The 16,523-nt window shown below is 38.2% G+C and overlaps 1 protein-coding gene across 4 annotated transcripts; it reads right to left on the bottom strand.

Annotated features, from left to right (window-relative positions):
* Positions 1–537: 537 nt before the first annotated feature.
* LOC4348897 (uncharacterized) lies at positions 538–15,445 on the bottom strand. Of its 4 annotated transcripts, XM_015758626.3 has the most exons (32): positions 15,122–15,445; positions 14,019–14,106; positions 13,110–13,218; positions 12,927–13,025; positions 12,270–12,312; positions 11,577–11,648; positions 11,403–11,498; positions 11,056–11,289; positions 10,801–10,984; positions 10,540–10,651; positions 10,365–10,451; positions 10,057–10,195; positions 9,180–9,270; positions 9,015–9,077; positions 8,744–8,853; positions 8,485–8,589; positions 7,843–7,916; positions 7,444–7,519; positions 6,876–7,112; positions 6,408–6,479; positions 5,745–5,816; positions 5,594–5,658; positions 5,412–5,514; positions 5,218–5,349; positions 4,986–5,129; positions 3,918–4,025; positions 3,785–3,835; positions 2,695–2,772; positions 2,501–2,614; positions 1,758–1,954; positions 1,586–1,655; positions 538–1,258 (listed from the first exon to the last, which is right to left on the bottom strand). In XM_015758626.3, the coding sequence occupies exons 1-32, from the start codon at positions 15,206–15,208 to the stop codon at positions 1,070–1,072; spliced, it is 3,501 nt and encodes a 1,166-aa protein (XP_015614112.1). In that variant the 5' UTR covers positions 15,209–15,445; the 3' UTR covers positions 538–1,069. The 4 variants fall into 4 exon arrangements, with proteins under 4 accessions (XP_015614112.1, XP_015614113.1, XP_025876358.1 ...); XM_015758627.3 differs by lacking the exon at positions 3,785–3,835; XM_026020573.2 differs by lacking the exon at positions 15,122–15,445 and having other exon boundaries at positions 14,019–14,118.
* Between the last annotated feature and the right edge of the window lie 1,078 nt (positions 15,446–16,523).

Below are 16,523 nucleotides of genomic sequence, written 5' to 3'. Positions count from 1 at the left end.
TGAAATCTTTTTGAAATTTGTGCATTTGGTTTTAGATGCTATTGAAAGTACTACATGAGCATCACAGTTACAGATGATTATAAACCGTACTGTTTTATTATTGGCAAAATAATTTATGAATAATGCTTTTATAAGTGTTTTTAACGACTTACTGGAAAATAAACTACAATCAAAACCAACTTAAAATTAAGTTTTAAAATTCTAATTTTAGAATAATCCTAAAATTGGATCTGATAAATTGTATGTCATGCTTGCAGCCACCGACACGCAGCAGTGTGATGGTCGACGGTGAAGTCCATAGATTCCCACGGAGACGTAAAAGTCCCCCATATGCCAATGCCGCCCAGAGACAGGGACACGTGGGCCCGCCCAGTTTTCTTTGGCACGATTAGATCCAAGGAGTTAAGGCGCATTCATAAAGACAAACCAATTTTGGTTCACAAGGATGCAGATCTTTCAGCAGTGATAGGGCTCATCATTTCAGCTGCGCCGTGTTTAGCCAAAGGCTACTTCGGAATCCTAGATGATCTCACATCATTACAGCAAGAAACCTGAAGCTTTGTGTGCTCTCTCTCTCTCTCACCAATGCAGAGAGAGGATAATGGTTTAAGTACAGTATGATGGGTACAGTTGACACCAGCAAGTGGATGCTAAAGGCTAAAGCGACTCCTATCTTTAATTCCTACACTGATCATAGGCTGAGCAAAAATGTGGGTGACATGTCGCAACAAAATCCCTACTACTACCTTGATGTGTATGGTGCCCTAGCATGTTTAACCGAAACGAAAACCATTTACATGACGTCTCATTGTGTGTGGACATGGCATCCGGTTGTCACCAGCGTGACAAATGTGGAGATATTCCTGTGACACACACAAAAGATATCCCTGTCCTTCCTGGAGAAGCAACCCTTTTGTCATCGACTGGAGAGAGTGTTCCTTGTGATGTCAAACATTCTTGCTCACGACTCGCATCGCATCATTCACACATGCGCTCCTGGCACAACGGGGGGTAGATCTTCTGTGGTTTCAGTGACCGATCAGTGAACACTGGTATCATGTTGTCACGTCTATTTTATCTGCATGAAGCCCGAGACATCGCCCAAGAAAGTGCGGAGGTTTTTCCTGAATCTCTGCCTATTTGGGCGGTCGAGCGAGTTGGAGAGATTGTTGGAGCTTGTGAGGTTATGAAATGCCATTCCCAGCCTTGATTTCACTGTTGGATTCTGTTGTTTCTCAACTAACTCCTGCAGCAGCCTCTGCACAGAAGAATGGCAGGATGAGAAAGCATAGCAAAATCACACGATTAGGCCTTGGTTTTACACTTCATCAGTTGATCCTACAACTATATGATTCTATTACAAAGTGGAAAAATGTTATGGGTATTCAATTATTCATTTATAATCTGATTTTATTATCGATCAATCTATCCTTTTCCTGGGGGGACCTTCTCATTTGAAAACACTCAAATGTACTGCAGCTTGCAAAAACCATATGTTATTGTTGATGACATTAAAAATACTCCATACTATGCATCATGTGTTCCTATTTTCAGATACAGACAAACAGAAAGAGACGGAGAGAACCTGATATAACGGTTGTTCACATAAAATCAAAGGAAGCAAAGCATCTGCAGCAGAACCTGCTAGTTCCATTCTGCAAAGAGTGTCGTGATGTCTCAGACGTATACTTTACATAGAACTGGAGCAATCAAAGAAATTATTTAGCACAATTGATCTACTGAATGTCAGAGCTCACCTGAAATCTTCGAACAGAAGCAATTGCAGAAGCAGCCTCAAAAAGTGACTTGATATGCTTTCCTGAAGTTTGCCATTTGATCCTTCTGATTCCATAAGCTGTGAGCTAAGTCCTCCCCTACCTCCAAGTCTCTCTTTGAAATGGTAAGAAGCGAGAGCATTTATTGCTGTAAGGCACCTGTCGACAATGTCGCAATCCTGCAAGATAGACAGAAAAAAAAAAGCAATATCAGTCGAACATAATACGTACTGGAGTACAATATAATACGAAATAGACAACAGCTGCAATGTTGAGTATATATAACACATCGGATTTATAAAATACAAGAGAAGCTCAATATTGAAATGCAAAAACATCAGGGTAGCAAAATACCAACTACATTTTTTTTTCTCGAACACACAATTACATTTAATTTATGAGGCAAAAGTACTTTGTCAAGCCACCTTGTGTTATTGATCATAGAATCGATCATTCATAGCAAACACACAGAAACTCAAGCAAAGCAACTCATAGCAAAGTAGTAAGGAGTATAATCCAACAGTCATTTGTCAACTAAAGCTTCAGACTCGACTCTTTAATAGCCCCAATTCAATCTACAGAAACTACGCCACAAGTACTACAAGCCATACTGCTGAAACTTTAACCAAAGTAGGGCTGAAACTTGACTAGCCTAAAACTAATATGATGCAATCAAATGACAACGCAAAAAAGAGCAATAAATGGTCTACAGAAAATGCTCTTGCCTGATTACGCAGGCCAAACTCAAGACTTCCAATAATTCTTGCAAAGGCAACCTTATTTAAGTTAGCAACCTTCTCCGGGTACACTTCCAGCAAATGAGAGATAAGAGCAAAATACTGTAAAGAGACCAGAACACCTGTTAGCATTGATTGCCATTGTATTCTATTACCAAAAAAAAATGCTGAAAACAACTTACATCACGACTGAGTTTAGGGTACTTCAGAAGGTCCAAAGATATCAAGGGAGTCACAATATCAACTCCAACATAGATGACCTGTGAAAGTAACAGTTCAGTTATCAAGTTTCAAACCAATTAGTAACCATGGTTAGTTCTTGAGAATGTACTAGTTAAAGAAATGGATGACAAAATGTCATTTCTCCTTTGATGGGGAAAGCTCTTGTAGATTTTTTTTGTTGTTGTTCATTTTGCATGTATGTATGTGTGTGTGTGTGTGTCTATATGGGACTCCATGGTGCCCGGGCTCCAAGGTATAAAACACACAAATTCTCTCAAATTTTTAAAAATTTTCAAATTGTGAGTATATACCTAGGTATATGAATTTGATTCATACAAATACCTAACAACAAAACAACTCAAACTCAACTTTATTTCACAATTCATTATTACATACCTAACGAATTATATGTTTGGATGTTATATACCTAGAACCAAAATCTAACAAAAAAAAAGTTCAAACTCAGTTCAAACTTGTTTGAACTTGTTAGTAAAGAAGTTAATGTTCATATCTAAACATTTAAAAAAATTTCATACTCATTCAAATTGGGTATATACTCAATTTGAATCTTGGAGCCCATACTCCATGTAGCACCAGTTAATTTACCTATTTACCTATATATATATGTATATATATATATATGTATATATATATATATGTATATATATATATGTATATATATATATGTATATATATATACACACACTCCAAAACTCTACGCTAATTAAATCTAAATCAACTTTTGTGTTTCTGTATGTGCTAATGTAAGAACTTATAACTATATTGGTCATCTTAATTATTTTGATATGTGAAAATGTAAGAACTTAAGGACCCAATTGGTCTTAATTGGTTTGTTGTCCTTGATGTTTTATGTTTATGTCAGATCATCACAGAAGAGTTGGCTACGATGGCAGATTTATGTTTCTGGAGCTTGCTGTCTGATGCCTACTCAAGAAATAGCAACAGCCAGGATCGCAGAAACTGGAAATCCTTGTCTGTGTGTGGGTGGGTGGGTGGGTGGGGGGTGGGGGGTGTACATCAGCAGAATACCTCAGCAATATCTTGTGAACCTTCAATGCTACTATCAGATAGGAAACCAACCTGCATTCGTCGCAGGTGCCTCTTAGTTAAGTGGGAACCTTTGGACAGAACACACCACAAGGTGTAAACGTAAGATTCTTACCAAATCCTTTGAGCATATATTAGTCAGAAGACGAAGCAAAGCACGTAGATCCTTATATTTTTCAGCTTGTGACTCACTGCGCAAACTTGAAGAAAGTGAGAGCATTACCTAGCAAAATAGGTACAAAAGGGTCAGGTGAAATAGAACATTGTATGCAATAATTGCAAATCATAATTGTATAGTTGGGTAAATTACTCTGAAACATAAACTGCAAAGTGAAAAACAGAAGCGATATATACTTTTGCCTATATCACATCAACCAAAGTTCCCACATTTGTTGAATATCTAAACCTTCATTATGGTCACTATTTATACCCACAGCACAACTATCAAGGTAGTTTGTTCCCAGAAACTGCTTGTGTCAAATTAGATGATTTTAATGAACAGAAAAATCATAAGTAGATAGCCATCTCTGTAAAGAAACAGAAGCACCAGACGGAAGTGTTTTGGCATAGAAAGAGGTTGTAACTGAGGTACGGAAAGCATCAACAAAAAGAAAGGAAAATTACAATTAACGTTGAACAGGACCACCAAAACTTGTTTTACCAGCATGCTCAGTTGGTCTTCTGCATGATTACTTTTAGCTACAAAATGCTCTGAATTCATAAAGTACGTACTGTGATGATAATGTAGATACAAACTCCTCTGCCATACTACTAGAACTTTGAACTTGCAACATTATATTGTATGAAATTTGACCATATACCCTCCCTTTAGATTGAAATTGAGCCCTCCTGGGTCCTGGCCCACATGCCAGTGACCTTAGATGGGCCGACATGTCAGTGTCACAGGATGGGTAGATCCTCAAATTTCAATCTTATATGATTCCCTGTAATAATGGTGCTCTAACTACTGCTTTCACAAATACAACCAAAAGCTCCTATTCACATAAAGCCAACAACATATTGTACTCATGCACCATGCAGATGAGACAAGCAAATGCACACAGGCGTGTGAACAAAAATTTGCACTCAGAATGTCTGAGAGAAGAAGTCATTCAGTGCCATAGTTGTGGAGGAAAAGTGTACTGAAAAAAAATAGTGTGATAATAAGAATTCCTGTCCATACCTTTCCAATATTATGAGAGGAGTATATTTGGAGTAGTTTCAGGCAAAAGCTCACCAAAACTGATGTTTCCTTAGCATCCAAAAACACAGCTTGACCATCAACAAAATCAACGACGAACTTGAGTATCATGTATATGACTGCAGACTGAAGAAAATGAACATTATTGCATGATCTTTCAAAGTTCACTTGTACACGCATCATAGAATAGTTGACAAAAAAATGGGTCACTTGCCTGATTTTTGTACACCTCCAGAAGAGTCAAGAGCGAGTTCATCACAGTGTGACCCATCTCAAATAGAACCTTTTGAGTGCGAGGCTGGGTAGCTCTAGCAGCTCCTCTTAGTCGTTCCAATAGACAACAGACCTATAGCTTTTTCCAGTTATACTTGTCTCAGAGAGCAAAAAGCAAAGGACATGAGGACTTACCATATAAACAACATCTGCTTGCTGTGCCACAGATTTGAGATCACTCCTGTTAGCATTCTCTACTAGGCATCCAGCAACCGGTCCCATGAGGTCCCTCAAATACCTTTGTTGAAACCAATAAAGGCCAGTTAAACACTCTGTAGTTTTTCTTAGAATAACAGCCAACAGTTGACTAGGCTTACTGCACAGATGCTTCAGGATCTTTGATGCAGGAAGCTGCACAGGCAAGTGTTTCTGCTAGAGATCTCTGGGAAAAGGGACAGCAAAAGCATAAGTTCATGATATGAAAAATTGAGGTAGTCCAGCATGACATATACATTTCAAATCACTTACCTGTAAGCGTCCAGTTAATGAAAATAAAGAACGTCCACTTGCAAAAGCTCTTGTAAGATCACGCCACGAGTCCTAAAAAGGTTACATACAGTAACAGAAAGATTATAGAACACAATGAAATAAAAGTAGAACAGAACAAGAGATATTGATGATGACAGGAAAATCACAATTTGTTTCATAACATGAATATTTCCCTAGAACTTGTTAGATTTGTCAACAGTATCAATCTCCATTACAGATTTTATTTTATTTTTTGCAGGAACTTTTGTTTGTTCTGGCTGGATGTGTGATGGACCAAGCAAACAAAGCAATTTGGTTCAGTGTGCTACTGTAGTGTTATTTGTTAAGAATTCAGAAACATCAAACATTGTCAGGCAAGTACACAATGACCAAGTGAATAAAGAAGAGCAAGAAGAAAGTTACATTGGATGAAATTCAAGGTACCGGATCATGACCAGTAACTATTTCATTAGTATCTTAACTTCTAGTACTATGAACAGGAAAAATATGCTGCGCTGCAGACCAGGATAAGAATCTATGATATGCACAGCACAAATGAGTTTTAAAGTGAAAAAAGTGATTATATACCATACATGATAGAAATGCTATTAATTATTTTAGTATGCATAAAGTAAAATGGATAGGTTAATTAGTGAAACTTACCAACTGAACAACATAAGTACATGTGTGCTTCCGTCGAACAACTGTAGCAAGTAGCTTCTGGCATGTAAGTGTCTGGCAACAGAAATCAAAGCAAAAGATAAGACATAGACTCCTGAATGGACAGGCAGAGAGATACTTCTGGCATGCGTACACCAATAAACTCCCTTCAATAAAAAAATATTGTTACTGCAGGAAGAGTGTGGTCAAATCTCAGATATTTTACCAAGAAAGTATTCGTCATGTACTTATGTATCAAAGTTTTCATTTTCTTTAAGGGCATCTTGGTGATAACAACTAAAGGTCAAAGGTGATAATAATAAAAAGAACTCTAAAATTTTTACTAGAGAAAGTAACTTATTTTTGCACAGAATGGCTATTGCTAAACACTAGTCACTGCAAAACACATACGCAGTGTGCACAACATATTTTTTGCAGAATTACAGAATGACCAGTGCAAGCAAAAGTTACCTGCAGCTCAATTTCTCCCTGATATGTAGTAAGTGCTACCATTGAAATAAGAACAACAAAATCAAGAACACGCTCTCCTTGGTTATTCTCCCAAGCAAAACTGTTTAGCATTTTTCTAGAATGTTGGAGCATGTGTTTATCCACACTGTCAATTTCTGCTCTGTTTACTTGCCCCCTACTCACATCAAGTGGTACTAAATAGGTTGCGACCCATCTGGCCAAGAACCAAATCACAGCCTGCCAGGAGATACAAAGAAATTATGGAAGCCAGAAAAGTATAAAAGAAGACTCCAAAGAATACAATGATAAAAGAGTAAGGGGAATAATTCAGTGTCCATGGTATAATAATCAAGAAAATATCCCCTAAAGTGACAATGAAGTCAATATGAAAAGAAAAAATAAATCCTCAAGGCCTTGAGACCTTAGCGGAGGGAACTACCCAATCCAAAGATCCCTGCATGTCAGAATACTGGTAGGATTCTGCTCAACAATCAAACAAGAAAAGAAAGAAATTTCCAAAGTAAAGACAACAAAGTTGACAGATAAATCATAACAGCAAAAACTGTACCTCCATGAGTCGCGGACTGAAGTACCTTGCCCTGATTCCTGGATCTAGACACTGTCGAGAAAAATTTATTATGGACCTGCATAACAAAGAGAATCAACTGATCAACTTGTATTGCCATATAGTATTCCAGCTACGGTTTGCAGTGTGCTACACTATATGTCTAGAAGTCAATAATCGGCTGAAAATTTTGGTATTACATTCACCATCCAGAACAAATAAAAGCTTTCAGAGATATGCTACAGTAACTATTCATAACAGTAAGCATTTTCAGGTGTCAAAATTGCTAACTGCACAGTGTAGCAAGATCACACTATTAAGTAGACACAAAATCAGCAATAGTGATTGCTCTATAGAACGGTCACTCTCCCAAGCAATTTGACAACTAGACAAGAAACTTACCATGAGAGTGCAACTACAGGATGCTGTGCTACTTCAACTACATAGGGGAATCCAACCTGCAATGCTTCTGGTATCTGTTCAACATTTAATTGACAGTGAAAATTCTCATATGACTTGAGTTGTGAGTTCAGCACAAATAATTCACAACACAGTGCCTCCGTGGTTCCGGTGCAGCATTTTACATTTTAGTACTCTCTTCAGCCAATATAGTGTTGTTTTGGAATGTATGCGGGTTCTTGAAAACTTTGTGTGTTGGTATCATTATGAATATTTAGACTGGACATAACATAATGCACAAGTTTGTCTCAGAAGGTACTTTCATGATAATATTATAATTTTTGCATGCTTTATGAACATAATACAGCATAAATAAGTGATGGATTTTTTGGGATCATGTAAAATGTCCAAAACAACACTCTTTTGTGACTGAATCATAAATATGCTAAAGTAGTGTGTTATTATATATTTTTAAACTTCTGACATTGGATTTGATGATAATAAAATATGAAAAAGCTGATGTGAAGTGCAATATATGCTAAAGTAGTGTGCTATATTTTTATTACTTGTAAATAAAAAAAATATTCAAAAGTCATGGTAAGATTTTAGGAGAACTAGTAAAAGAGATATGCTTGGAATATTTACAAGCAGTGTTTCTCCTTCGCCTGAATCTGTTAGGACATGACTGGTTATCAGCAACAGCCAGTACAACTCTTCTAAAGTCTGAGTAGGATCATTTTCACCATTTCTCTGCAAAGAAGAGATATTAAAGATTACATACAAATATTAAAAAAAAAATCCTACAATAATATAACTCATAACATGGTAGAAAAGATAGTGTAGCAGGAAGCTGTAAATAAGTTCAAAACTGAAGTAAATCACAAGATGAAGATGAAAGCAACACCTGACTCAGCCGTGCAAATCGCTCTGAAAACAATTGTGCAAGAAAGGGTATAGTTGTGTCAGCAGCTGAACGTGCAATCTGAGCATACAAGGCCAGCTGCTCATCACGCTCTGGAACAAGAAAGTATTCTTTTAGTCCAATGAAGGAACCCACCCAAAGAGAATAGTGAGGGTTGTTTGGATGAAGGGGATTGCTCATTAGGATCCAAATCCCCTCATCCAACCAGAGTACCAGACTTGTTCCTAAATGTCTCCAAGGAATTTAAACATACTTGAAACAGAAACATGAAAGTATTCGGCATCATCAGTATCCTCGAATGCAGAATCAGCAGCAGCTATTTCAAGAAAAGCTTAGTCAGTATGTACTTTATGTGCGGATGTTAACAAATACAACTATCTTCATGAGTAAGTCTAAATGGAAATACAACAGATTGTACCCTTCAAATGTGACTCCACGATGATCTTAAACAAACTTGAAGCAGCAATTGCTCCATCAACTGACATAGGACTTTTCTCGGAATCAACATCCTGTGTAAAAGGACCATAAATGAATATTTTTTTACAGTAATTAATGGTAACACAATGCAATCCAAATCAACTGATAATTAATTGGTTTTTCTATCTACCATTTTATGAGCAAGCAAAACTAAAATAAAGCACTTCATCACTCAATACTGCTCAGGAAATTGCCATCAATAATCATGATACTTCCATTTCTTTTTGAAAGGGAGTTCTGAGTTCCCACATTGTTGATGATAATGATATATGTAACCAAAACATGCAATTGTATAGTGCATGGCACTACATAATGTTCTTTTAAAGGAAGGAAATGCAATTGTGGAGATAAAGGATGCATAAAACAATGTGAAAGTGATGGTTAAGGATATAACAGTTAATCAACTGGTTCTGACAATATTAAGTCATCGCATGACAGAAAATCAGAGCTCAGATGCTCAGGTCAAGACACTAATTCATAAAAAAAAGGTAGTTAAAATTTAGTGCACGGGAGATTTAGGGTAAAATGATATTCCCGTGCAGAGTCGAAATTCCCGTCTAATCCAAGAAAAAGAGAGCACAATGAGCAGCGGTACTTCATTTGCACAATAATCCCAACTAACAAGCACTGGAGTGGGGAAATGTGAAAATAACTACTATGGGATAATTACTATTTAAATTTTAGAGAAAAAAATCCAACAAATACGTCCAACATATATCTTAAACTGGAGTAATAAATAAGAACTGGGTTAAAAAGAGCTATGTAGAAAGGAAAACACATTTGTAGATTAAACTTGATACAAAGCTGAGATACAGTACCCCCAGAATAACATTCCATGTTTCTAACAATATATCAAGAGACTCCGAGCCCCAGGTTTCTTCTTCATTCTGGTTATCCAGAAAAGACTTGACAGCTTCGGATGTCAAAGCAGAAAGTAGGTTGATTGTGCCATAGTTCCTGCAAGCGCGCTCATGTTAGAGCAACAAGGAAACAGCATGCCAAGTCCAAGCTGGTATTGCAAGAATAAATGATCACGGAATTCAGGAGGTACTCACGGTAGTGAGTAGTCATTATTTTTTGTCGTTGTGTTTTTACTAGTAGAAATTACAAAAGGCAGTCAGCTAACCTCGTTGACTTCAGGAGGTTGTCAAAAAGCGAACAAGTAGTCAAAGACGCCATTGAAAGAAGGGCATGGCATCCATCTACAAACTCACTGCAAAATGAGTAAATCATAGTATTCATTAGTATTTCCCAACGTTTCTCAGATTCAAGAAAGATTGTAATCACGGTTCCTGAAGGACCTTTCACTTGCTCCACTTCGAATTGATGCAGCAATGACATCAGGAGGTTCAATCCAATGTACAACAGCAGATAATATGCGCACAAGGTATTGAATCTGTCCATCTGCGTTATCTGACAATAGAGGGGAATCAGCTAGGTAAGATCAAATGTGCATTTGGCAATATATTTGCTGGTTGATATAGTATTACGCAGCTTTTCATGACCACTAAATATGTAAATTATGGCTAAGCAAACAATGCCTACTCAAAATGAGAATATACCATTAGGAAACACAGAGCCTGTCAACGAGCATAGCTGCACTATGAGCTGTCTGCAGGAGGTAGCAATAGGAGAATCAACCCATAGCGTATCATATGAGAACTTCTGGCGGGCAGCAGTATAAAAGTTCAAAACCCACTGAACATGCCCACTTGATATTAGAACATCACTCCACACAGACCCTGGCTACAATAGAAAATGTAAACCATTTATCATATGAACACAGTAAAAGATGTTAATAGCTAAAATAACTGTACCTTCACCAGCGAACGCTCAAATTTCTTCAGATTTATGGCATCACTCCTCAAACCAGAATTTATCTTAGCTTCTGAATTTGCATGCTCCACATTGTGCTTGAAACTCCAGCTTAATATCTGGAACATAAGGCGAAATGCTGCTGAGCATGCTTTCTCCTCTGCTACACTTGCATTTACATTCAATATCCTGTCTGCAGAATTGAACACAGCAGCTTGTGCCCAGCAATAGAAGTCCTTGAAACAGGAAATGGCATATCAGGATGACAATCGAAGAGCAAAACTACAATGATCATGTGAAAGAGCGATTCTTATGGGACTTCAAATTATTTGGGAAACCAGTTAACCACCTTCAGAAACTTCACTTCAAGTGACCATTGGCATTGCTCATGGAATTCCTTAGGCAGGCACATAGCAGAAGCAGTCCCAGGGGAAAACTCCGAAACCTAGTTCAGACATGAAGTTTAGTTCACAATCAGTTGGAGAAGTGAAATGGTGATGTTAGACTGCATGAACTAGCATACCAAGGCTTCTAAGAAATTGATGGTAGCAAATTGTCGATTAGGTCCATGGATGCCTCGTACGCATTGCTCAATCTGAAAAGAATATCAAACAGCACACTTAGCAAGGTATTTCACAAAAAACAAATTGATTGGCACTGTAATTGAACTCAGATAAGGAAGATTAAAAAAAACATGAGGTAGAAATACCAAATAAATATTCTATCTAGCATAAGATTAGTGGCGGTATATTCAAGGCACCATGCTTTCTCATAAGGTGAAAATGTTACACAAAATAACAAAAGGGAAAAAACAATCAGACACATCCATCTAGCTGACCCACTAAAAGTTATAAAAGCTACTATTATAAGAGCTTGGATATATTATTGTTTCATATAGGACAAAATATTGTCCAGCATTGCTGATATAAGAGGGTGAAAGCTATAGCTCTGTTAAAAGGGCATGTTTAGCAGAGCTCTGGGTATATCTAGTCCAAAAATTCTTGGAGCTGGAGTTGGGGGTAAACTGAGATTGTTTGGGTGAGCTATCTTGTTCACATTTTGAACCATTTTATTTTAGTCTACAAACTCCATATTTCGCAAGAATCCAGGAGTTGATCTCTGCCAAATAGGCCGATAGAGATTTTAAGGACTAAATAACTGAAGGAAAGCATCACTTATCAGTCTGGAGTCGTCTAACTTTCAGAGCAGTCTGTACCTCAAAGAAGATGGCAGCTTTTTCTTGGTCTGAAAACTCAACCCTGTAAATATGTATTCCATATCAAAGCTTATTTCTGAATACCAAACCTTCAGAAGCCAAAATATTAGACCAACTGGTTGCCTTGAAGCACACTAAGAAGCAGATAATTCATTTAAAAGCAAACGGTTGTACCGTTAAGAAATAGCTATTCATAATTTTGAATATATGCCACTATAAACTAGGGATGTTGGATTGGAGAAAGATTCCTCCACCTTCATCTGTGCAATAATTACACTTGATGATTCTGTGCAACTAGCCACCCAAAAGGAATGAGTCCATACTAAATATCTGTCCTGTATGAGCTAGTGCTGGGTAAGTTAAGTACATAACTCATCAGCTACCTAATGCATCAAGACATTTATAGGAAAGATTGTGTACATTAGTGTGCATACCAAAACATGCACAAAATAACACCTTACCCCTATAATTCGATGAATGAAAAAATGCAGATGAATATTCAACCACGCACTGGTGGTTCTTATACCTCTATGACCAAAATTAACTTGAAGAAACACCAATAAAAAATATGCATGTTACGTAAATAGAAGCTATGAGGAGAAATAGAGTGACAGGCAAAAGATACATGGGCAAAGAAAGCAGAAATTATAAACTAACCAGCCTCTTTTGAGTAGTCTAGCTGCCACGGCAGAAACTTTTGCTTGCACATAACCTTCCGGGGAACTTGCATGCTCCATAACATAGTTCAAGCAATATCTACAATGTTAGAATAATTATACCAAGGGCGTTGAAATGCTACGATTCATATTAAACAAGTATGAAATTCCCGCAAAAACTCACACTATTAGGCTTTTTTTGTTGTCATCTGAAAGGATTCCCCACTCCCTTATTGCTGCATCACCAATTGCTCCAGCAGCTTGGAATCTCGCATTTGGCATGTGGGATGTCTCTGGGAGACAACAAAATGTTAAAAAATCACCTCTTCTCAAATTAAACCTGACATAGCAGAACAGTGTGTGCGCATCTTTATGCCTCTATGAATCTAACTAGGCAAGGCTTTAAGATTTGGATGAGAAATGAACAGATTGGTTAGTTCACATAGAGAATTGAAATATAGATTACTGACGACATCCATCTAAGGATGTGCGTTTGCATGTAAATAAAGTTATATTCCAGCCGGTTTCCACATTGATAGGACACTAGGAACCATCTAATATCTTTCATAACCAACATGGTGAGACACAACTTACATGGTTGGTGACTTGTTTGGGCTTTATAGTTGTGGAATCAAAAATACATTACTAAGGTATCACAGGGTACAACCATCAGAAATTATCCATAACGCTGAACTGTAGCGGTTTATAAAAAAAAAGAAGGTATTTTCTCAAAGTAGGTGCTGACAACTTCAGAAACAAAAGGGGATGTGGTTGTGGAATTTGCACTTGGAGTAATGAAAATAATGCAGAAGGTTAAGTTCTTGACTGAACAAACAAATAAGTGTTTCGGAACTTACCCACCCTCCCCCCACCCCCCCAAAAAAAGGTGTGTGTGAGGTAACAAATATTTGCAGTCTGAAAGGAACATATATACATAAAAGATGAGGAAAAAAAGAAAAGGTAGATTACTACACCATAAAAAGGTTACGTAATCAGCCATCCTAAATCCTACTCGATACTCAGCACTCTACATCAAAATTGAGAATATGTTAAGGCCCCATTGAGAATCCATTTCAGCTATGTAACAGCATACCAAGAATAAATCTGCATGCTTGATAAGGCATTGGAGATGAATGCAGTGAACTTATAACTTTTTCCGCATCAGCTGGACTCATGTGCATCTGCAAAATCATCCAAATATCCAATGCTTAGCTGCTAAGTGGTTTTTACAGTCAATGGATGAAGAAACAATAACTAAAGTATGTCCATGTGCAACACTAAGCTAAATATGGAATGGACCAAGAACACCCCCTTTCCACCAATTTTGACATGATTCAGATAATTTAGTCAGTAACATGGAATAAACAACACATTCTTGCGCCTACGGAAACAATACCTCTTAAAGAAAAAGGAAAATAAGTAGATCCGAGACCAGCGGCAATAGAAAGCATGGCCAAGGTGCACACAATTCTATAGAATAGTAAATACTAACCGAACCAACAGTTCGGGTCAGTAGAGTCTAGAGAGAGTGCATTTCTATTAGAATACAAAAAAATAATCTAACTCGTCAACCAATTGAACTGATCAGATATGAATTAGATAACAGATCATTGCAAGTGAAACCAGCTGAATCAATATACGCAAATTCTAAAGTTCTCAACCCAACACATCAATGATAGACTGAGATGAATCTAAATGAGAACCTGAAACAGTTTAATATGAACAGCAAGTTGAGATTTGCCCCTGTAAAGCTCAATGGAGTGCCATAATCTCACTGCTAAGCATCCAGTTCACTGACCCAAATCACCCTAAGCAACCAATCCAAAGTTACAAAGCCCGATAAACACCAAATCCCTCGCTAAAACCTCAACCAGAATCCCCGTTCACCAAATCCACACAGATGCACACCGATCAGTAGCCGCACGAGACGAACAGTAAACCATGCCCACGTGCGATGATTAAGGTGGGGGGATAGAATGGCGCCACCAAAAAGCCGTAACAGCGAGACCAGGACGAGCAGAAGCCCACGCGCGCACCAACCAAATCTACTCCGCCGCGCCGCCCCCCCCCCCCCCCCCCCCCCCGAGAAGCACAAGCACAAGCACTAGCCGCCGCGGAAGGGAATTGAGCGAGACGACGCCGAGAGCGGGGCGCGGGGGAGGAGAGCGTGGGGATGGGGTGGAGGGGGGGGTCGACCTGGATGAGGGAGCAGGCCTGCTCGATGGCCAGCATGGTGGACTGCAGCTGCTGCGGATCGGGGGCGCCGCCGGGGAACCCCTGCATGGTGGCTGCGGCGGCGGCGGCGGAGGGGGGCGCTTCCGCTTCCGATCGCGCCTGGCGTGTTGCGGGCGCTCGGGGTCACGCCGATCGCCGCCGGCGAGATGCCGCCGCGGCGACGAAGCAGAGGAGGAGGCAGCGATGGGAGCGAGGTGGCGGCGGCGGCGGCGATGGATGGGTTTGCGTCCGTTTTTTTGGGGGGCGGAGGTGAAAATGGTGAGGCGATGGAGAGCCGACGTTGCTGCCTCGCTGGCTCTCTGCCTTCTGATTTATTTATTTTCCTTTTTTTTTTTCCACAATGATTAAACGATTGAATTTTAGATAAAATGAGTTTTGTTTTTATACTCCATCCATCCTAAAAATAAACCAATGATTATAATAGATCTATCCAGATCTATTATATTATGTCATATTTGAAATATATGTTAATTTATTTTGGGACCGATGGAGTGCTCCTCAGGTATTCATTTGGATTTTAAACTTAGTGCTCCCAACGGTATATATTAATGATTGGCGTGAAATAGTGTAGTCTGTTGTATATAGAACTTTAGGCTATATTTACGGCGTGCATTTACATTATAACTATATCATAACTGTTTGGATTAAAATATCTGTTATTTAAGGTGGAAATAAGTTACATGAATCTCATATGGATTGGAGTTATTAATCGTGAAATACTCTCTTCGTACGAAAGTCAGTACGATAATGGCAAATGTTAATGGACGAAGAAAATACTAAACTGTTGGATATTTACATCCACATGTAAAATTTTGAGAAACATTTAACAAATAAAAAGATGTGATCTTCCTTTTTATACAACAATTTTATAGTATATTTTACGATATTTCATTATTGTCATTTTGTAACGTTGTTATTATTTTTTAAAATGGCTAGAACACCCTCATACTTGCGAAAAATAGTTGTATTGTTTGTCTGGTTGTGTAGGAAGCTAGAAGTTGATATATGGTCTTATGGCAAAAAAGAAAGAAAAATAGGGAGAGGTGAATCGGGCGATTTCACCACTTACCATAATAATGTCTTTGATTTCAATTGATAACACAGTCGCGGCTACACCAAGAAGAGAGAGAAAACAAATACCATACAAATTATACCAAACTCAATGAAAAAAAAAGTTTGGCTCTCAAATAACAACCTGCTAAAACAAACCCTAGTCGTTTGGCTTGTAGTGCCATTGTTACTGTGCTTTGTTCTCCTTTCACAGTAAAAAGAAAAACAAACTGTCATTTTGAACTTTCCATCGAAATCTGACTCGCCTCCTGTTCACTCCCTCAAAAGTGAAAAAAGAAACATCGTGCATTGA

This window comes from Oryza sativa, chromosome 10 (genome assembly GCF_034140825.1).
Source record: "Oryza sativa Japonica Group chromosome 10, ASM3414082v1".
NCBI classification, from domain to species: Eukaryota; Viridiplantae; Streptophyta; class Magnoliopsida; order Poales; family Poaceae; genus Oryza; species Oryza sativa.
The sequence above is the reverse complement of the archived record's forward strand: the minus strand, read 5'-3'. Positions and strand labels throughout refer to the sequence as shown.

What these genes read in the sequence shown, in the direction of transcription:
- LOC4348897 (XM_015758626.3), bottom strand. Translation starts at nt 15,208, where the DNA reads ATGCAGGGGTTCCCCGGCGGCGCCCCCGATCCGCAGCAGCTGCAGTCC. An exon ending in AGGGAGAAATTGAGCTGCAG is followed by an intron (nt 6,480 to 6,875) that starts GTAACTTTTGCT and finishes TTCTGTTGCCAG; the next exon opens with ACACTTACATGCCAGAAGCT. An exon ending in GTTCACAAGATATTGCTGAG is followed by an intron (nt 2,773 to 3,784) that starts GTATTCTGCTGA and finishes TTACTTTCACAG; the next exon opens with GTCATCTATGTTGGAGTTGA.